The sequence below is a fragment of the Molossus molossus genome, unplaced genomic scaffold, assembly GCF_014108415.1.
Source record: "Molossus molossus isolate mMolMol1 unplaced genomic scaffold, mMolMol1.p scaffold_m16_p_15, whole genome shotgun sequence".
Taxonomy (NCBI): domain Eukaryota; kingdom Metazoa; phylum Chordata; class Mammalia; order Chiroptera; family Molossidae; genus Molossus; species Molossus molossus.
The window spans coordinates 39,800,203-39,822,138 of NW_023425350.1; the positions used below are offsets into that span (position 1 = coordinate 39,800,203).

Here is a 21,936-nt window from a genome sequence, read left to right on the forward strand (position 1 = left end):
GGTGCATGGGTTGATGCTCAACCACTGAGCCACACCAGCCGGGCGCCTCCTCCTTTCTTTATTGAGCTCAAACTGTAGGTTAGGAAGTGGCCATTGTCTCCATGGAGTTTAGGGGCTAGTAGAGGGAGAAAACCTCAAAGTAAATGAGAGAGAACATTATAGCTATGATTGGAGGCAAGTCTCCCTTCCCCTTTTGCTGGTTCCTTTCTTCTCTTTTCTGCTGTGTGTGTGTGTGTGTGTGTGTGTTACGTATACACACAGTTGACCCCTGAACACCATAGGTTTGACTGCAAAGGCCCACTTAACATGGTTTTTTTCCCCCCCAAATAAGTATGCATAGTACCATAAATGTTATTTTATCTTCCTTATGATTTTCCTAATATTTTCTTTTTTCTAGCTTACTTTATGGTAAGAATATAGTATATAATACAGTGAGGCTTATGTTATCAGTGAGGCTTCTGGTCAACAGTAGGCTGTGAAGTTTTTGAGGAGTTGAACGTTGTATGTGGCCTGGCCAGTGTGGCTTAGTGGATTGAGAGTCGTCCCATGGAGTCAGAGGTCCCGGTTCAATTCCCGGTCAGGGCATGCGCCTGGGTTGCAGGCTCGATCCCCGGTAAGGGGCGTGCAGGAGGCAGCCGATCAATGTTTCTCTCTCACGTTGATGTTTCTATCTCTCTCCTTTCCTCTTTCTCTAAAAAAATCAATAAAAACATATTTTTAAAAAAGTTATATGTAGATTTTTGACTGTGTGGGATGGAGGAGGGTTTGTGCCCTTTACCCCCATGATGTTCAAGGGTCAGCTGTGTATATATGCACATCCATTCATACATGTATATATGTATATATATGTATGTATGAGGTAACTTACAAAGATGCATACAGAACAAGGTAAAGAAGAAATTGGGAGGGGGAAATTGAAAGTAAGAAAATTATGGAAGCTAGATCAGTCAATAAATTATATTTCTTAACTTGTCTAAGTAGTGGACTGTGAGCCACACATTTAGATCTGACTCCCCAGTAGCTAGTGCAAAGAGGAGCAATGGTATAATTCACAGTGTTCATAAGATTAAAACGAGTTGCTAAGAAACCACATGGATGAGGGCGCAGCGTCATAATAAGGCATTGTAGGGCGTACTCACAACATCCTCAATAGCACTTTTATAGCACCAAGATATTCTGTAGGGCATGACAGAAATCGATAGAGTTGGAGGAAATGAAAAAGAGAGAATATGAATTTCTAGCTGGAGCTAAACTTTCTGCTGGGATTGGGCTGAGTTAGTCTGAGCCTCCACCTATAACTTCCTTTAGTTCCATATTCTGGTTTTAGGGCCAAGCTAGAGGTGTGCACTGGAGGTTATGGGAGTGGAGAGGGACCCTCGCGAAGTGTAGATGGATGCCAGGAACCTGGAGATGATGCCCATGGAGAGACCCAGGGAAACGGCAGGGAAGGCATCCCAGGCGTGAGGTGGTAGAGCCAAGCACCGATGGGACACAGAGGTGTGGAGAGTGCCGATAGGGAGCCACCGGCAGTTCGGCGGTGGAAAACTATGAAATATGAAGCAAGGTCTGGTGGCCAGTGGAGCTGGAATCGTAGGCAGGGGCCAGACTGTGCTCGCCTTATGCGCTCTGCTAAGGAATGTGGGGAATGTGGCCTTTTTTTTTTTCTCTTTGGAAAGATACTGACATGTCACTTAAGGGATTTAGACAGGGGGGCTGCATTTGCTAACTACTGTGTTAATGCACAATAAATCTCCCAAAAATCAGTGGCTTTAACAAAAATCACATATTCTTGCACTCAGATCTGTGAGTCTGTGAGGGGAGAGTGGTTATATTTCAGGGTGCAGGTCTTCAGGTTGCCTGGGGTGACCTTGCGTGAGGCCAAGCTGAAGGAGCAGCAGCTACCCAGGGTTAGCCCTTCTCCCAGTGAGGTGTGGAAGCCCAGGAGGGTGAGTAGACAGACAGATGTCTCTGGAAACCTCATCAGAGAAAGGATACGCCCTCAGATACACCCACATTCCATTAGCAAGCAAGTCCTGCGGCCAAGCACAGTGTCATCAGGGAAGGGAGTTACACTCTGCCCCTCATGGGAGCTACCGCAAAGTCCAGTGCCAGAGTGGTATGAGTTATACAGGGAAGTTTGTGAAGAATTATGAGCCATGATTCTACCTTGGGGGTGAAGCGGCTGGACTTGACTAAGCAGTTCACCTGTGCAGTTGTGTGGAAAGCAGATCTGAGAGAGGTGATGCCGGAGTCAGAAGGACCAGTTGGGCGGGTCAGGGAGACGCAGTGAGAATTCAGGCTTGGCAATAGTGAGCTGGAGTGGAACAGTTAGCTCAAAGCAACATATGTGATAAAACCACCAGGACTAAATGACTGTTATTTATGGCTGGTTTTTAGATACCTCCATTTACTGTATACAGAGTCCACTGCTAAGGTTTGCATAAAAATTGTCAGTTGCCTATCCAACATCTATTTTCTTATTTTTATCAAAAACAACTCTAATTTTACTGGTGGCATTAATGTGCTAATTAAAAAAATTTTTTTTTTCTTAGCTTCCCTTGCAGCGGGGAGGTGGTCATATGGCAAGCCCTGGATATAAATAAGATTCACTAGGCTGCATTACCAGAAAAACTTTTATAGGGGCATGTGTTTTGTTTCTTTTTTACCATTTGCTCCTATCTTTTTTCTGTTTCAAGTGTAGATGGATGGCTGGAGCTCCAGCAACTATTTTGTGGCCAGGAGGCAACTATGCTAAAGATGGCTGAGCAGGGAAAAGGAGCCTAAATCTTTGACAAGATCATGAAGACACCATACCAGCCCTCATCAGCCTTCTTTAGAAGATCGGTTATATGAGAGAAAATAAATGCCTTCTTTTAAGTGACTATTTTTGTCTGTTTTTGATAGCCAAGTAAAGTTCCTGTCACCACACAGGACCTTAACAACATAAAGAAACATTATTTATTTAATAATTACCCTGATCAATGACCAAATTTAGAAACTGTGGGGACAAAAATAAGCTAGTATTTTTCTTCCTACCTTCTAATTTCTTGTAGCTGGGCTAATAATAATAACAACAGACAGTTTAACAGGAGAAAATAAAATTGTAATGCATGTGCATGGCAAATTCACATATGCATGAGCATTCCAAAGGCAGCAAGGCAACATTTAGTATACGTGACACTTTGGACAAAGGAGAAAAGTGGGAGTGAGGGGTGGGTAGGGGTCCTACATTTCCGAAGTGAGAATGGGCGGAATTACAGGTAGAAAAGGCAGAAAGGATCACACAGAGCAGACAAATTCTCGCTGGGCAGCTCAGAAACTATGGACAAAGGATATTGAGCTAACAAGCCCCTGCCTAAAGCCCTCTTATAATTCAAATTAGGCTAAGGGAACTTCCTAGTTTTTCTATCTGAATCACTTGGGCAGGAAAGGTTGGAAGGGTCAAAGGTCCTTGGTCTGTTTTTTATTTTTCAATGAGTCTTTTGTTTCTTAACAAACAGCTTACAATTAATATCCCCAAAGGCAAAACTTTTGGTCCCTTTCAAAACATTAAAATCTCATCAAGGTAATCTAGTCCAACAGTAAGCATCTGCTAGTGTGCATACATTTGTGGAGAAATTTGTCTTCCGTTTCTTTCTTCCTTGTCCTTCCAACACAAGTCCAATTCCTCCTCTCAGCTATCTATCTGCCTTATAATATCTACTTAAGTGTTAACTCATCTGAGAGGGTTAGCAGCGAAAGGGCCTATTGTTTTGTTTTAGAATAGGGCTGGAAGAACAAAACTGTGATGGTGAGAAAAAAAAAAAGATGTAGAGATCACTATTTTCAGATAAAGAGCCCAAATGTATTACCAGTAATGATAAAGTTGCATTTCTGCAGGTAACGACGTGATAAAGCACTTCATATATATTATCTCATTAGCTGCCTGAGGTTAGAGGATTTGTTCAAAGAGAAGAACAAGTGACAGAGACAGGACTCACATTTTTCTGACTTATATTTGCCCTTCCTGTGGCCAAAAGCGGTCTTAAGAACTGTGTTGAGGAGAGTCTTCTGTGTATATGAGAGGAAGATGTCAAAGAAATACTGCACTGGACATAGTTAAACATAGTTTATTCAAGACTATTGCAGTGGGAGAGAGACTGAATTTAACTCTACTGACATAAAAGGGCAAGAGGGTTCTTGAACCCTGAGATGAGCTACTGGGAAAGTACTGGAGGGCTGTGGGAGCTGGAAGAGGAGTTGGTCATTGTGTTCAGACCATCTGTGCTTGCTAACAGCACTCCTGGAAGTCAGGCTTCTACCTCCTGACAGACAGGGATATATACCCGGATGGTTCCATCTCAAAGGGGTGGCTTCCCTGCCCTGGAGAAACATTCCTGGGTGGTAAAACTGTCAGGAAGCTGGAGATTTACATCTCAAGAGCCGTAAATCATTTATAGTGGAAAGTTTTCTAAAGTAAATGCTGTAAAAGAAAAGAAAAAAAAAAAAGGGTGATCAGGGACCTACAGCCAGGAAGAAACCTGTCTAAAGTTTAGTCAAACTGAGGGGACCTAATTTAAGGCTATCTGGGTCAGAGGGCAGCATCACCTTTCCTTGCTCTCCAGGAAGCTAGGTCTAAGAAGTTCCCAATTGAGCCCTGGCCAGTTTGGCTCAGCGTCTGGAGCGTCAGCCCGCGGACCAGAGAGTCCCAGGTTCAGTTCCCACTAAGGGCACGTACTTTGGTTGCAGTTTATCCCTGGCCTCGGTTGGGGTCATGTGGGTGGCAACCAGATGTGTTTCTCTCACATCTGTTCCTCTCTCTCTCTTCCTCCGTGGGTCGTCTCCCCCTCCCGCTCTATCTGAAGATAAATGCAAAAATGTCCTCGGGTGAGGATAACAAAAAAAAAAAAAAGAAGTTCCCAACTGATTATTTCTTAACAGGTGGCAGCTTTATCAGGGGACACATATTGACTAGCTGGTGGAGGGACTCTAATTTAAATGTGCATTCGGGTGGGGGTGATTTTCTCTGCACCCTGGTTTCATGAAGATCTGCAGGGGGTACATCCTTGCACTTTTCTGGCTCTGTCTCCGTCCTGGAGAGGAGAGCATTCACCCAGATACATGCCTGGGACCAAGTGCAGAAAACGTTTACAGCTCAGAGAAGATTCCATGCACCTTCACAAGAGGGTAGAAGGAACTCTTGTAGCTCAAAGACAGAAACCCAGGGTCACAGGGCACCCCCTTTCATAAAGAGCTGAACCAGTTAAGTACAGGTAGCTAGCAGCACGGAGGAAAATGAAAATCTCCCTGTAGGCTAGGGCCATGCTTTGCTCGGAGGGGACTTGACCTGACCTTAAAATCCAGGCCTCAGGATGTAGTAGATGAAGGTATTTTATTTTTCCTTTAAGGCTTTTTCATATAAAAATTTAAAATATCCAGTTTCTTCCCCCGAAGCTTCTTAGCAAAGTAGTGGATTTTTAGAAAAGACAAAGGCCTAAAGAGCAGAGCCCCCAAGCCTCTCTTTCCCCTTTTCAGAGTGTTAGGATTTTTTTAAAACGTTACCTTTCCAACATCACCCCTAACTGCTCTCCCCTCCCCCCAAGGATCTCTTCTTTCATTCTCCAAAGTACAAACAGATTGTTACCCCTCAGGTCCTGCTACCCATCTTTCCCGAATCACAATCCCTTTAAATACTAAGCTTCCCTCATTTTGGTCAGCGGTTGTTTCCCCTGCTCGGTGACCAACCTGGTGTGCGGAGGGAGCTTCTTTGGCCACACAGTGGCGCTCGCGAGCCTCCCAAAGTCCGGCACACCTCTCCCCGTTCCTGCCCCATCAGCGTCCCGGCGCTGGAGGAGCCGCGCCCCCGACCTTCCCCGGCGGGATAGCGGGGAGCGCGCTCCCGGAGCCCGGGATGCTGTAGAGCGGCCGCAGCGCTGGGCCGGCGCGGGAGGTGCGGCTGGCTGCGGACAGCCTGGGTTCCAGGCTCCTCCTCCTGCCGGTCCGGCCTCCCCCGCCCCCCAACCTCCCCTCCCCTTTCCCCCACGGCTCCGCGCTGCGAATCCAATGCCTCCCTAAGCAGCCCGGGAGCCGGCAGCGGGCGCAGCCTGGGCGACCCGAGGAGCAAGCCGGCCGCTGGCCGCGCCGAGCCTTTGGGCAGCAGCGGCGGCGCAGCAGGAGCAGCTGGGGGGCCGCGGAGTCCGGCGCGCCCTTGAACGACTCTGAGGGGAGAAGCCGCGTGCTGCGCTGGGCAAGGGGGAAACGCACGCGTGTGTGCCAGAGTGTGGGGGACGGCAGTCTCGCACTAGGACTGAGAGGTCAGGGGAACCGGGGTGCGGCCCCCTCGACGCCTCCCCCCGCGCCCCGCTCCTCCGGGTTCTCCCGCGGCGGCGCCAGCGCCCCAGCGCCCCTCACCATGGACTTGCGCGGAGTTGGGACGCGCCTCAGCAGCCGCGCGCGGGTAACTGCCCGGCCCTGGGGGTGCGCGGGCGCGCGCGCAAGGATGGCGAGGTAGGATGGCCGCCCAGCGCGACCCTTGTCGCCCCAGCCCAGCGGCCCCCGGACGGTGCCGCTGACTCGCCGAAGCGCACAGGGCTGTGGGCGGAGGCGGCCCCTCCGCGCCCGCGCCTTTGGGTGTCGCTTTGCTTCTTCCACCCACTCGCACCTGCCACCGCGCGGATATCATGTCGAAGGCGGCCGGAAGCGGAGCGGCGGCGGCGGAAAGTTGTCCCCCAGCCTCTGCTGGCCCATCCGCGGCCGTGGAGGACCTGTCCAAAGTGTCGGACGAGGAGCTGCTGCAGTGGAGCAAGGAGGAGCTGATCCGCAGCCTGCGGCGCGCCGAGGCCGAGAAGGTGAGCGCGATGCTGGACCACAGCAACCTCATCCGCGAGGTGAACCGCCGCCTGCAGCTGCACCTCGGCGAGATCCGCGGGCTCAAGGTGAGCGCGGGGCGGAGAGCAGCTCAGCTCCGTGGGGCGGGGAGCGGGGCGCCCTGGGAGGTGGGGCCAGGCTAACTTTCCCTCCCTCCATCAACAGGTGATCTTCCCCATTCTCCAGGTCGGCACCCCCTGTTCCCCATCCCCGATCTTTGGAAACTTTTACAAACTTTGGAGGCGTTTCGTTCCCTGCTGTTTCCCATATGGGACACCCTCTTGGGGTCCTCTGAGGCGGGAGGAACGGGCGCCTAGGATGCTGAAAGGCTGGGATGAGGTGATGGACACGCAGAAGCTTTAATTTCCCAGAGAGCAGGAAAATCAGTGCTTTGGGTTACAGTACTGGGCTACCTACCGTCAGGGAAAAAGGCCAGCGAGGGAGCTAGTCCAGGGCATCTTCGCCCCGGGGATCGGGATACGGAACGGCTGCTCTGGCGCCACGACTTCTCCGGCTGGCGGAGGGTGAGAACTGGGTGCCGGTGCTGGGGAGAGGGGTTGGCCAGGGCCGGGGAGAAGCTGCGGGCCCCACCCTCGGAGCTGGCATATATCTCTGCCTTCACATTTTCTACCTGCTCCTGTGCTTTCCTTCTCCCTCAATTCCGATGATGTTATCTGGGGTTGCCTGCCCCCGATGTAACCCCCCCCCCCCCGTTTGATTTTAATTCCATTTCCCATGTGAGAGCAGCAAAAGGACTCAGTATGGGAGGCGCAGGGCTTTGAAAAGGTACCCTAAGAGTCAGTCAGCGATGCTTGCCTTTTGAGCCAGCACTCCTGCTTTGCTACTAGGAAAGAGAAATGAAAAAGAAAACCAACATCCCTTCTCCCAACTTTCTTTCTCCTTGGAGAGCTCTGCGTGTGCCAGCAGCGTGCTGCCCGACAGGCTGCAGCACACCGGTGGCGGGGAACCGCCCTGCGGGCGTGCACCGCGAACTTCCTCTCCTCATGGCTTGCTCTGGTGCCTCCTGGTATTCCTTCCTCTCATTGTTCTGCTTCTGTTTATAGGAAGCCAGACACAAACGCAATCACTGCAGGGACCTTAGGGAGCAAATTCCCGCAGGCACATGCTGTTCTTGTCCCCTTTCCACTCCCACCCACTTCTCAGGCTGTAGACACTTCTTCATTGCCTCAGCACTCCAGCTCTGGGATTCTGGGGCTAGGCAGTGGGAGGAGCGGAATGCTAGATGCTCACCTGAGTGCTGGGCCCCATCCAGGTGGAGATGGTCCTCTTCTGAGTCCTCAACTGACTGTCATATGCTTCCTAGAGTTGGTGCAATTAGGAAGATCCCACAGTCAGAAAAATCCTAAGGCTTACTCTTTTCCTTGGCTTCATTCATTACTAATGGAGTATTTATTAAGTACCAGACTCTTGTGGGATTAGGCAGGCTAATGTAGTGGGAAGATCATCTCAGAGGTGGATTTGTGTCTAAAATCCTCATTTTCCAGGAGGGTGAGCTTGGGTAATTAATTTCTCAGAGCCTTGTTTTACTTATCAATAAAATGCAATGATAATGACCATCTCCAGACATCAAAAGTAGAACTAAACTACAGAACAACCATCACTCAGAACTGCCTGAAATTTAGCTGAATAGAAGTCCTACAAATAAGGATTTAAATAAGAAACCACATTGAGACTGGTAGAAGGGGCGGAGACTCAAACAGGCTGGTCCCACATCCAGGTGTGATGGAGAAAAATTGGGATGGATATCTCAGCTGTGGAGGTACTGGGAGAAGCGAGGGTTCCCAGCCCCACACCTGGCCTCCCAGCCCAGGGTTCCAGTGCTAGGAAGAGAGGTGCACGGAACTTCTGGCCGTCAAAACCAGAAGGGGTTGTGGCTGACTGAGGAGGGCTGCTGGAATCCCAGGCAGTTCCTCTTAAAGGACCAGTTCACAGATTTACTTGGATTCACTCCCTCTGAGCTCCAGCACTGGGGCAGCAACTCGAAAGGCACCAGGGACATAGGGGAGGAACTGAATTGTCTGGCATCAGGGCAAGAGCTAGAGGAACAGCTTTCTCCCAGACAGAAGTGCTAGCTGAGGCCATTGATCCTCTTCTGAGCCCTTCCCCCACAGAGCCAGCAGGTAGGTGCCATATCTAAGTCTCCATTGATCTGGCTATCATTGTTTGCCCTGCCCTGGTGATTTCCTGAAACCTTGCCCCACCAACTTTTGGGCCTACCCAAGCTGTTCCCAGTGTTTTTGTTTTTGTTTTTCATGCGAATGACCTGTCTTGGCTCATGCTTTCCTAAAATTTCTCAAGCAACATCTCAGCATGCCCTGTGCCACTTTCTGAGTGGCCCCAGGCCCAATACAAGTGGCAGCAGCCTTAGTTCACAGCTTGGCCTCTTCTGGGCACCTCCAAACCCAGCAAAAGTAGTAGCCATCTGTGGTCACTTCGTAGCTCATGCTGGGTGGCCCCGGGCAGGACATAGGCAGTGGCTGACCTTGACCTGCCCCTCCTGGGTGGCCCCAGAGTCAGTGAACCTGGTGGACAGCTTTAGACCATGTCCAAGTACCACCCAACTACCTCCACAAGTGACACAGTAAAGGGGTGGACTTAGTGGGCACCAGAGCCCCACTGAAGTAAGTCCTGCTCCTTGCGGTGGGCCCCTATACAGATCCTCCAAGGTGGCTGCAGCCTATCTTTGAAGTCGACTGGCCTGGGAGTAAGTGCCTCCCATTAACATGAAAACAATAATCAAGGCTCAACTACAACAGGAGGATGTACACAGCCCACATGGGGGATCACACCTAGAGTGGCCAGCTTGGGTGAAAGGGGAGGCTGTGCCACTGGATCCTACAGGACACCTACTACATCAGGCTACTCTACCAAGCCCGGAAGATGTAGCAGCTCTACCTAATGCATAGAAACAAACAGGGAGGCTGCCAAAATGAGGCAACAAAGAAACATGTCCCAAAAGAAAGAACAGAAAAAAACAGAAAAAGAACTAAACAAAATGGAGACAAGTGATCTACTAGATGCAAATTCAAAACACTGATTATAAGGATGCTCAAGGAACTTAGTGAGGACCTCAACAGTCTAAAAAAGGATTGGTTGGAAATGAAGGATACATTATCTAAAATAAAGAATAATTTACAGGGAATCAACAGTAGAATAGATGAAGCCAAGAATCAAAACAGCCATTTGGAATATAGGGAAGCAAAAAACACCCAATGAGAACAGCAAAAAGAAAAAAAAAATGAAGATAGTGTAAGCAGACTCTGGGAAAACATCAGGTGTGCCAACACTGGCATCATGGAGGTGCCAGAAGGAAAAGAACAAAAATTTGAAAACCTATTTAAAAAAATAGTGATGGCCCTGGCCGGTTTGGCTCAGCGGTTAGAGCGTCGGCCTGCGGTCAGGAGAGACCCGGGTTCGGTTCCCGCTAAGGGCACGTACTTCGGTTGCAGTTTGTCCCCGGCCCTGGTTGGTCGTGCGGGTGGCAGCCACTCGATGTGTCCCTTCACATGGATGTTTCTTTCTCTCTCTTCCTTCCTCTCTCTCCCTCCCACTCTCTCCCTCCCACTCTATCTGTACAAAGAATGGAAAAATGTCCTCGGGTGAGGATAAAAAAAAAAAAAAAAAATAGTGATGGTAAATTTCCTTAATCTGGTGAAGGAAATAGACATACAAGTCTAGGAAGTACAGAGAGTCCCAAACAAGATGAACCCAAAGAGGCCCACACCAAGACACATAATTAAAATGAAAATGGTTAAGGACAGAAAGATAATTTTAGAAGCAGCAAGAGAAAAGCAGTTAGTTATCTACAAGGGAGCTCCCATAAGACTGTCAGATGATTTCTCAATAGAAACTTTGCAGGCCAGAAGGGATTGGCAAGAAATATTCAAAGTGATCAAAAGCAAGGACCTACAACCATGATTATTCTACCCAGCAAAGCTATCATCGAGAATCAAAGGGCATATAAAAAGCTTTCCAGACAGGAAAAAGCTAAAGGAGTTCATTACTACCAAACTAATATTACATGAAATATTAAAGGCTCTTTTTTAAGAAGTAGAAAATAAAAAAAAAAAAGATAGAAAATATGAACAACAAAATGGCAATAAATACATATTTATCAACAATTGAATCTAAAAATCAAAATAAATGAACAAGCACAACAGAAACAGACTCATAGATACAGAGAACATTTTGATGGTTTCCAGATTGGAGCAGGGTTGGGAGGATGAGTGAAAAAGGTGAAGGGATTTAGAAGTACAAATTGGTAGTAGCAAAATAGTTATGGGGCTGTAAAATACAGCATAGGGAATATAGTCAATAATATTCTAATAACTGTGTATGGTGTCAGATGGCTATGAGATTTATCAGGATGATCACTTAGTAAGTTATATAATGTCTAATCACTGGGGTGTGCACCTGAAACTAATGTCATCTGTAGTTGAAAATTAAAAAACATTAAAAAAAATAACCATCTCCAAGGGGGTGGTGACAATAAGTTATAATAATGTAGAAGGCTTAATGCTGGGCTTGACTCAAAAAGGGTAGTTATTTTCACTGGGAAAGGACACATCCCCAGGATCTAGGTTTCTTAGGTAAGGTTGAAATAAAATGTATAGTTTCTAACACCCCAAATTGATATTATTCCAGGGTTTGGACTATAATGTGACTTGAAAGAATTTTAAATTAATTAGTCAATTAATAGTATGGAGCACTGACATAATAGCTCAGAAATACTTGAAAGTTCTTTCAGCTTATGTGGATTGACTATGTCTGTGTGGGTCAGTGTGTTCTCACAGGTGGGGGGCCTGGTCTCATTCCGCTAGCCTCATTCAGAGAAATACTTAGTAAGTCAGTTAAGTGTAGTCATACTCCAAGTAGGGGAGTCTCCTAGTGGTCTCGCTTTGTGACCTGGTATCAAACGATATCCCATCCCACATCCTTATCAAGTTCAGAAGTGATAGGGTCTGGTTACTTTCTGACACAGCTTCTACTCTTCCTTCCCATCATCCCTGGACAGCTGTAAGGTGATATTTCCAAGACCTCCAGCCCACCTCTCAGGAGGCTCTTTTAGACCTTGCTGAGAGACAAATCTTCTCCCTTCTTTTCATCATCTCAACTCAGAGTTTCTCTGGACACCATAGTGATCTGTAAATGCAGTTGGCTGAATAATTCTGCAAGGAAAGGTGTTTTTTTCCTTTGCTTCTAATGGTTTGGGATTCTCAATTGAGGACTGTGAATTTAGGGCAATCAAGGCCATAACACTTCTTTTTCTAAATGCCCTTTGTGAGCTGTCTTTGAAATTGGATGTAAACATTTTCAAGGCCACTTGGTAGTACTGCAGCTGAAGACATGGGGAGATGGGAGCATCAGTTCTTTTTCTTCAAGGGACCTGTGACTGTCCAGCCACTGGCTGACTTGTTTGTGTTTAAACATTTGGGGGGCAGTGCAGTGTGGGGCAGTGGAGAGACAAAGGATTTGGATTCTGACAATTTGGGTAGGTTGGGCCTCAGTATTCTCATCTGCTAACTGGGTGTATTGATGCATAGGTGAATAAATGCCAGTGAGGTTAAAGAGCTTTCTTAAGGTCATACAGGTGTAAATGTTCAAAATAGGCTGACTTTCTGTTCTTTTGGCTAGTTGATATTCTCTGGTTAGAATGTATGGTCCTGAAAGGGGGGGAGAAAGGAGATTACGGTTCTGATGTTGTAAGGAAGGGATTCCAGAGAACCATGTTGTGCACTGATGACCATGTACCAACACTCATGCTGCTCTGACCTGCAATTTTAGGAGTGGGGGTGGGCTTGGGGGAACTGGATCTTTGCAGCACATTAATTTTCCTCTTTGCTTCCCAGAAAAACACCAATTTGCCATCCTGCAGTGATGAAAAATAATAAGACAGTTCTTCTTTAACAACAGATACAGTACTTGAGAGTTTTAGGAATAAAATTTTGGGTTGGATGCTATGAGATGGTTTAATCTTTTAATAGTTCACTTTCAACAGAAGGATAACATCTGGTGGCTAGTGGCAATGTTAAAAGGACACTTAGTGTTTTGAAGAAGAAAGCCCAATTCTTAACGTGGCAGATTTAAAGAAGCTGGCTCACAAGGTCATTATCAAGCTGGTTGCTTAGCTGTTCATCAGAAGGCAAAGGAAAAAGGTCACAATTGGAGAGTAAATACTATTCCCAAGAAAATGAATAACAGGAAAAAGAAGATGTGGTAAAGGAGAGTGAGTGGGCCCATTCCCATCTCTTTCTCCCCCAAGTGGAATTCGAGAAGTATTTGTTTCACTCCATTTAGGAAGGGCATTTACTCCTTGAAACCCCAGAAGTACAAGCTCTGTTTACTTTCCAGTTCGGTAGTGATCAGGAATCGTTGTAGGATAGTCAGAGGGAAGTATTTTCGGATGGAAATTTAGTTAGATGAAGAAGAACATGACTTGAACTCTCTATGAAATACCTGAAATGGAACTAAATGTGGAATCATTTTTGAGGCTTAAAAAGTTTAAGTTTGTTTAGTATTATTTTCCCAGAATATCCACAGCTTTTGATTTCCCCTTAAGCATCAGTGTCAAGGGATAATTTATTCTCTGATAACTGTAGACTCCAACATAGTAGGGCTTGCTGCAAATAATCACAAGAAATCCTTTCTCAGTAGCTGGAGCTGTATCCTGTTTTGACAACAGGCCCCGAGCTTTGAAGGGTTGGTCAGTACATAAATCCACATTAGGTGTTCACTCTAAGCAAAGCACCATGCCAGGGGTGTCAAATATGCAAAGAAGGACATTGGTGTGGTGGACTCAGCCTTCCAAGCTAAGATATCTACATTAGAAAAGAAAAAAAAAAATTATGCCTAGTGAGTGCTCTAGCTAGTGTGCCTTACAGGCAGTGAGCAGAGTGGGAAAATTCTTTCTTTCATTCATTCACTCATTCATGCCTGGTGCTGCTGTACTCCAGGTGTCATTCTAGGGCTGGGGGAGTCTTCTCAGTGGAATCTCTCCTCTTATAAGTCCATATAAGGGAGAAGATAGTATTTTCTAGCTGGAAAACTAGACAAAATCAAGGTTCAGAATTAGCTCACATAGAAGAAGCTAAAGGTGGAAAAGCAGGAGAAAGCCTTTCTGGCCTGGCCAAGGGTTTATTCATTTCCCTGGCAAAGGGGAGGTGATGTGCAGGGATATAAAAGGGTTGATATGCAGGAGTTAACCTGCAGGGAGTGCTTCTGGAGATCAGTTTGACCAAAGAGAGCTTGGATTGGAGTGGGCGAGGGAATGGGGCAGACCAAGGGGCAGGGGCAGACCGAGACAGAGAGGTCAGGTGAGAGGCTTTTTCAAATGCCAGGCCTGAGGCCAGAAAGTGGCAATGAGAAGCAAAGGAATAGATGAGCATAGAGACAAGGAAACAGGTGTTGGTAATGCCAAGACTTAGCACTGGAGCTGAACACGAAGCTGCACGGATCCTCTTCTTCCTGAGGCCTTAAATGTCCCTCCCATCTTTGGCCTCATGACGTTAGAAGGTGCAGGGTATGGTTGGCAAATGTAGTCCAGTTTATTTTCCTGGTCAGTATCAGGGGAAGTATTGGAATCAATCAAAATTTAAGAGAATTAAGTCCGTTCTCTGACTACCCCTAGTTCTGGATTGGTTGATGGAGTCAGAAGAGCAGAGGTTTTCAGGCTTTGTAAAGCAGGGGAGATCTTAGGTAGCCACCCCTGTTTCACCCCCACTACACCCCGGTGCTTCAAGAAACAGTTACCCCTTTTTACTATATGTGTGAATTGAGCAGAAACAGGCACTTCTCAATTTTTAAAATTCCTTGGTTTCAGGTATCTGTGGTGGGGTGCGGTGTTCTGGATACACAAAAGTGAACAGAATAAATGGTGGGGGGCGGCCGTCTCCACTCTCATGACTCTGATGAGGCTGGATACATGACTAGTAGCCATACTCAACCATGTGTCCCTCAACCACATGTGATTACAAATTGTAATAAGTGCAACAGAGGCAAAGTCTAAGGGGTCTTGGTAGAGCATAGTAGAGCATAGAAGGGGACTTCCTTTAGCCTGGGGTCGTTGTCAGCGACAGTTTCTATGGGAAGTAACAAAGTAAGACCTGAAGGTTGTGTAGAAAGCTGGGGGAAAGTATTCCAAGTGAAGAGGGCAAGGGCTTGTCCCTTGAGCCCCTGAAACAAGGCTAGTGTTGGTGGAGCTCAGTGCATCATGGGAAGGGGATGTTCTACCTTCTCCACTGTTACCATGTGTGCAAGCCACCATCATCTCCCTCTACCTGGACTAGTCTAGTAGCCTCCTAGCTGGTCTCTGGGCTTCCACTGTAGCCTGTCTCCCTCTCTTCTATCCCCACCCCAACCAATCTATTTTCATACAAAACTATGGTGATTCTTTACAAAATGAAGCATATCATTTCAGTCCTTTGTCCTCTGCTCACCAGCAATACAGAGTCCTTCCCGCGCTGATGAGGCCCTGCAGCACCTGGCCTCTGCCACCTCTCAGGCCTCTTTCCCAGCCCTGTCCTCCTGGCTCGCTCCACTGTCCGCACGCTGGCCTTGCTGCGCCTTGAGCCACATGTCTCAGGGCTTTTCTGCTTGACCTTCTCTCTGCCTGGGACCATCTCCCAAATGTTTGCTCCTTCATTTCACTCAGGTCTTTGCTGAAATGTTTTCCCTCTCTGCAGAGGTGCCTTCTCTTAAAAAAAAAAAGATATTCTTTAATCTGCTTTAGTTTTCTTCCCAGCACTTCTCACTGCATGGCATTATGTTCTGCATTGGCTTTTTGCCAGTCTTTCCCACCAGAATGAAAGCTGTAGGATGTCGGGGTCCTTGCTGCATCCACTGGCGTATCCCCTAGCATCTGGACTGGTATCTGGCACATGATAGCTGCTTTCTAAATATTTGTGAATGAACCAATGACTCACCATTCATGTTGGAGAAATCGGCTGGGCCGGAAGATTGGGGGCCTGGTGAGACTTGAAGGGTTTGCACTTTACCCAAGGGCCGTGAGAAGCTATGAAGGATTTTACGCATGGGAGTGATGAGATGAGATACATTTTGGAGTTAGATTTCGGAAGACTCTTTTGGCCCAGAAGTGGAAGGCAAGGGAGCAGGAGATACCAGGCGCAACTACGGTTCTTATAAAGAACAACAGGATGGGAGGAGGTGGCATTTGCTGAGAGGTGCAGTTTGGGGAGGGGAGTTTGAATATCACCCGAGAGCTCAGTGTTGCTGTTTCCTGTGAGAGGCCTGGGGGTGTGCAGGGATTGTGGCCAGTGGGGGCTTGATGTGCAGGACTGAAGTGCCACTAGAGGGCAACTGTGCTGTTCCCTCTGGTGGGGAATTGGGGCTGGTATCCAGGTAGCCATCTTTCTGCCTTAAAGGTGGGACAGGGGAGTTTTTCTTTTTTCTTTTTCTTTTTTATTGATTTTCTGTTAATTAACAGGCTGCTCCCTAAATACTGAATAGATGACCTTAGCCCAGACAAACTTTGCCAGGTCTAGTTTTCTCTCCCATAAAAGTAAAAGAACCATAATAATCATTACCCTTCCCTACCCCAATTACCTCCTAAGCGTTTTGGAGAAAACTAGGTGGGATCATATACATAAAGCATTAGGCAGGGAGCATAACCAATATCTATCATTTTTACTTTTCTGGATAACTACACACTTGCAGTACCTCTCACCTTCTCGTGTCCTGGGGTACCTGCAGAGAGCTCACCAGTTCTAGGCTCGCGCACCCCGAGTCCTCGCCGGATGCAGCCTCGCGTGCACCCTCCTGAATGGTTGTGTCTCTTTTTCCAGGACATCAACCAGAAACTCCAGGAGGACAACCAGGAACTGAGGGACCTCTGCTGTTTCCTGGATGACGACCGGCAGAAAGGCAAGAGGGTGTCCCGGGAGTGGCAGAGACTGGGCCACTTCACAGCTGGCGTGATGCACAAGGAAGTGGCCTTATACCTGCAGAAGCTGAAGGAGCTGGAGGTGAAGCAGGAGGAGGTGGTGAAGGAGAACATGGAGCTCAAGGAGCTCTGCGTGCTGCTGGACGAGGAGAAGGGCGCCGGCTGCGCGGGCAGCCGCTGCTCCATCGACAGCCAGGCCAGCCTGTGCCAGCTCACCGCCTCCGCGGCACCCTACGTGCGGGACGTGGGCGACGGCAGCAGCACCTCCAGTACGGGCAGCACCGACAGCCCGGACCACCACAAGCACCATGCGAGCAGTGGCAGCCCGGAGCACCTGCAGAAGCCTCGGGCAGAGGGCAGCCCGGAGCACGCCAAGCATAGGAGCACCAGCCCAGAGCATCTACAGAAACCCAGGGCCTCTGGGACCCCAGATCACCCCAAAGCACTCAAAGGACCCAGCCCTGAGCACCACAAACCCTTGTGCAAGGGCAGCCCCGAACAGCAAAGGCACCCGCACGCAGGGAGCAGCCCCGAGACGCTGCCCAAGCACGTGCTGAGCGGGACCCCGGAGCACTTCCAGAAGCACAGGCCTGGGGGCAGCCCCGAGCACACCAGGCACAGCGGAGGGAGCCCTGAGCACCTTCAAAAACATGCCCTCGGTGGGAGCCTGGAGCATCTACCCAGACCCAGGGGCACCAGCCCCGAGCACCTCAAACAGCATTATGGGGGGAGCCCTGATCACAAACTCGCCGGCGGAGGCGGCGGCGGCGGCGGCGGCGGCGGCAGCAGGGAGGGCACGCTGCGCAGGCAGGCGCAAGAGGACGTGTCACCCCATCACCGCAATGTCTACAGTGGCATGAACGGTGGGTCAGTACGTGCTGGGACACTGCTTTGGCTGGGGCGCCTCAGTAGAGAGTTCTGACCCATACAGGGCGTTCTGTGCACATTAGAAAGTGCAGGCACTGGCGAGGAGGGGGTGGGTTGGAGAAGGAGCGGACATCAGCCCCCAAATCTTGATGTGTGCCTCTTCCCCTAGACTGGTTTTCATTTATACAGTTGTGAGTCAAGCAAACTTGGAGATTAGGGGAGGCCAGGAGAGGGCGAGGAGAAATAATTCCATGGGACCCTGATTAGTCGGGGCGAGGGCTGAGTACCGAAGATAAAACCAGACCCCCTCTGAGATTCTTCCACCTTGAACTTGAGCGTTTTCCTAGTTGTGTGCAGTTTCCTACTGGGGCTCGCTTGTGGAACAGGCGACCAAAGGTTTTTGAATCTAGTTAATAGTTTATGTGCAGGAAGAAAATAATATTTATTATGAAAAGCAACGTCATTTAAAAGGAATTATGGTGTCCATAAACAGGCTCGATGCTGGGTTGCCTGAATGCCTATAAATGTCTTACTTGACCTTGAAGATTATTTTTCATAGTGTTGGGGGCCTTAGCATGAACCTGTATCTTTACTTTGCACCTAAATGCATCAGATGTTTCCCTTCCCTCCTCAACCCTTCCACCCTCACGCCCAACTCCCCAAAACAGATTCTGAACAGCACACCCTTTACCTTACAAGATAAATCTTCTTTTTTTTGGTTGTTTAAATGTTCCTTTTTAGAAGTGTACAGATGTGTTTGGACACTCATTTGGTTTCTAAAGCATAATGTCTACTGCGTCTGCTGAGGTGGCTCTAAACCCCAATCTTTAAACCTTTGGAAGAGGTTTAATTTTCTGCATCTTGGTTTTGAAACCACTTTGAACTCAAGAAGAAGAAAAAATCATTCCTTAAAAAAAACCCTCATAGTCCTTTTATGTTACCTGTGGTTGAGTCGGAACTAAAATGATTGGTTTTATGAACTGTGGGCTTTTTTCATTCAAAATATGTGGGGTTTTCGCTGTATTTGAAAGCCGCTCAGGAGTGAATGTGCAGTCAGCTTAGAGCGGTGGTGGCTTCCAATTTTAGCAGTGACACAATGGCGTACATTTTCAGTACTGTACGTGGGATTTACCTGTCGGATTCCATTTCATCCTAATCCTTTTCCTGTCGGGCTGAAAGTGGACTCCTGAAGCTTGGCTTCTAATGCATCTAATGCTCTTTTAAGTGCAAATGGAAGTAGAAAGGGCAGGACACATAGGATGATCCGTTGTTTGTGCTGGGAAATGGAGGCAGCAAGAGCCGGTTCTGCTGTGCTGAAGCCTCCTGGCTGGACCTAGCAGTTCACTGCTGCCTCCCTCGCTCTTTCCGGGGCAGGCAGAGCTGCTGCCCTGACCATGGCAGCCTTGGCTGTGCCGTCCCACGGGACGAAAGTCATTTAGAAAGATAGTTTGGTTGAGTTACTACCAAAGGTGGGCCATTACCATGAAGCTTGTCTTCAGGGAGTAATGGATTAACAGGGAGGTGACGTTAATGACTTTTCCATTCTTCTTGATTACTTTTTGATGACCATGAGAAGTAAATGGTGTGCACTATTTTAAAGAAACTTACCGTTTTGAACCAAAAAAAGGAAATAACTTAGGGGCAGGAGGTTAACTTACAAAACAATTCTCTCTACAAATCGACTTTTTAAAATAAAGATCTTGTTGAGTTTTCAGTCAATGCACGATTTAACTTACAAGAAAAGTTGTTAGGTGCAGCTTTTAAAGGATGCCTGGCATAAAGTAAGGTATGTCTTTAGATAAGGATGACATTGCATTTTGACTTATTATTGCCTGGATTCAGGTAAACTTAGTGGGCCAGGCAAATGTTTCTTAAAATTTAACAATTTTATGTAGTTAAAAATTGGATGCATCATTTAGAATGTCACTATGTTTAACTTTTGTGTTTACTTCTTTTCTCATTCTAAAGTGACAAATCTTTTGACAGTTGCTATCCTCACCAAGGTATATTTGTAGCACATTTGCATTATGTTTTTATTTCAGTAATTAATTGAAAAACGAAGTGATGCAGTGTTCTTTGATCATCAGCCTATACACTTGGGCATTGATAGCTTGTATTCATCCTGCTATTACAATTAATTTTTGATATGGGTGGTAAGACGTGATCTTTTATACTTACAAGTACCCACACATTTTGGTTGAGTCGTTGACTTGTAAACAAATAGGAACCAATAGCAAGGTTAATCTCAAATTGCAGGTTTACTGAGTCATTCACTTACAGAGTCCTTCTGTTTGGAGTTGGTGTGAAAGGCGAGTGTTTTGGATGTTTTTATATGGACTGAAAGTAGGTGAAAGCAAGTGAAAATGTGCCTGCATTGTGGTAGAGTGAAACAGAGATGGTGGGACATTGTCCTACTTGTAAGGATTTACATTCCCTCTAGGTAGACACAGTATACACATGGAAGGAACATCATTGAAAATAATTGCTGTTTTAGTTGACTGTGCCTTGAGCATCTTCAAATCTTCTTGAGCCGTCAATTGCAAACTCAGCGGATTAAGTAGTATGTGAACTTGACCTCCAAGAATTTTCTTTGGTTAAAACAGCCAGGTTAATTTCCAACTGGATGCAAAGGTGAATTTTAGGCATTTTTTTTCTCTTAAAAATATCTAAGGCTATATAGCCATTTTTCAATTAGTAGCTGATTAAAAGACAACGAAAGCAAAGACAAAACAAACAGAAAAAAAATCCCTTAAATTAAACCAAATGCTCATGAATGCATTTACTTGTTTAGAAGTTATTATTCAACTATTTGTTTTCAATTTACAGAGAGTCCTATTTGCAAAGAGGAAGTAGATTGGACACTTATCACATCTAGACATTAAGGCATTTGTCTTTTCAAGTTAGTCACTGTATCCAGATTTGTAAATTAAGTAATTGAATAGCCACTTCTAGCTCTAAATGTCCACAAACTGATAGCCTCCTTGAGAATGGGGGATTCATTTACCTAATTCCATTGAAAGTTTTTCTTTCCACAATGAGACCAAGAGGTTTTGCTTCCAGATATCAGCTGGCAGATCTTTGCTTTTTAACAGAAAACTTTTAAGCCCAGGTCATAGATGATTCAGGTTCTTTTAGCAATAGTAGCTCTGTTTTATTGTTAACCTTCCGGACAAAGATGATTCTGATCATCAGGTCTTTCTCTGCAAGTAGTCAGTCCATCATGGGGCATTATGAATCCAGTCAAAAAATAAAAAGAATAGTTTTATTTTAATTCTAGAAGCGCATAGTTCTGGTTATCAGCAACTAAGAAAAAGGTCATAGAAGAAGGAACATTACTCCTTATTTTATTACCTTCTTTCTTCAGAAAACATTGCTCAGTTATCCTCAGTTTGACATTTGAGAGTGCGTTCCAGTGAACCCTATCTTCATGCCCCCCTTCAAGGTCACCTGGCCAATGAGAGACACACGAGGACATGATCCATCGTGTTAGACAGGGTCCATTCAGAGCTACCTTCGGCCTTGCAGGACAGAGTGTTGGGGTTGCAAATCTTGCTCCTGAAAGCTGCCTACTGCCTCTTGTTTTCCTTTGTGAGAGTATCTGTGGAGTTAGAGAGAGCGGGCTGTTTCTCCCACGAGCTGCTTCCCTAGGGCGGGAGTTCTCAGCAGCAGCACTGTTCACATTTGGGACCATGCAACTGTTGGTGGTGAGGGGATCGTCTTGTGTGTTTCGGGAGGCTTAGCAGCATCCTGGGCTCTATCCACGAGCCACCCCCAGTTGGGACTAATTAGAAGTGTCCCCAGACCCTGCCAGATGTTCCCAGAGAGTGGGCAGAATTGCCCTGATCAAGAACCACTGCTTTGGAGCAGTGTTTTTCAATTTGGTTAGAGATTAAAATCATTGTGGTAGCTTTGAAAAAATACGAGTGCCTGGGCCCTACACGCAAATGCAAATTGAATTGGTCTGGCACTGGGCCTGGACACACTGCATAGAGAGCTCCTCGGGTGATTGTAATGAGCAGACCCTGTGAAACCTATTGCTCTAGGGGAGCGATTGTTTTATGAGAAGGGCTGGTGGGAGTGAGGCCCTCAAATACTCAAGCTTTCTGGGAAGAAGAAAGTTCAGTTTTTCCTTCCCTTGCTGAAATTAACGCCAGGACTGAGAAGGACTGACCCCAGCAGGTATTGTAAAGCTTCACCCCTCAACCCAGACCCAGGCTATCTGATAGTACACTTTGGGGGCTATGCTTTGAACACTTGAGTTGTTGTGGGGGTGGGTGGAATTGTGAGGTTAATTTGGGGAAACT

The 21,936-nt window shown here is 47.0% G+C and overlaps 1 protein-coding gene across 5 annotated transcripts in view; it reads left to right on the plus strand.

Annotated features, from left to right (window-relative positions):
* The first annotated feature begins 6,566 nt into the window (after positions 1–6,566).
* The window catches only part of CCDC85A (coiled-coil domain containing 85A), a 159,703-nt gene continuing 144,333 nt past the window's right edge, over positions 6,567–21,936 (plus strand). For 4 of the 5 annotated variants that reach the window (XM_036262982.1, XM_036262977.1, XM_036262978.1 and 1 more), the window contains exons 1-2: positions 6,567–6,914; positions 16,668–17,628. In XM_036262982.1, the coding sequence (XP_036118875.1) occupies positions 6,660–6,914; positions 16,668–17,628 (1,216 nt within the window). In that variant the 5' untranslated portion in view covers positions 6,567–6,659. Of the gene's footprint in view, positions 6,915–16,667; positions 17,633–21,936 lie in introns of all 5 variants that reach the window. The other variant, XM_036262980.1, reaches the window with a different exon arrangement.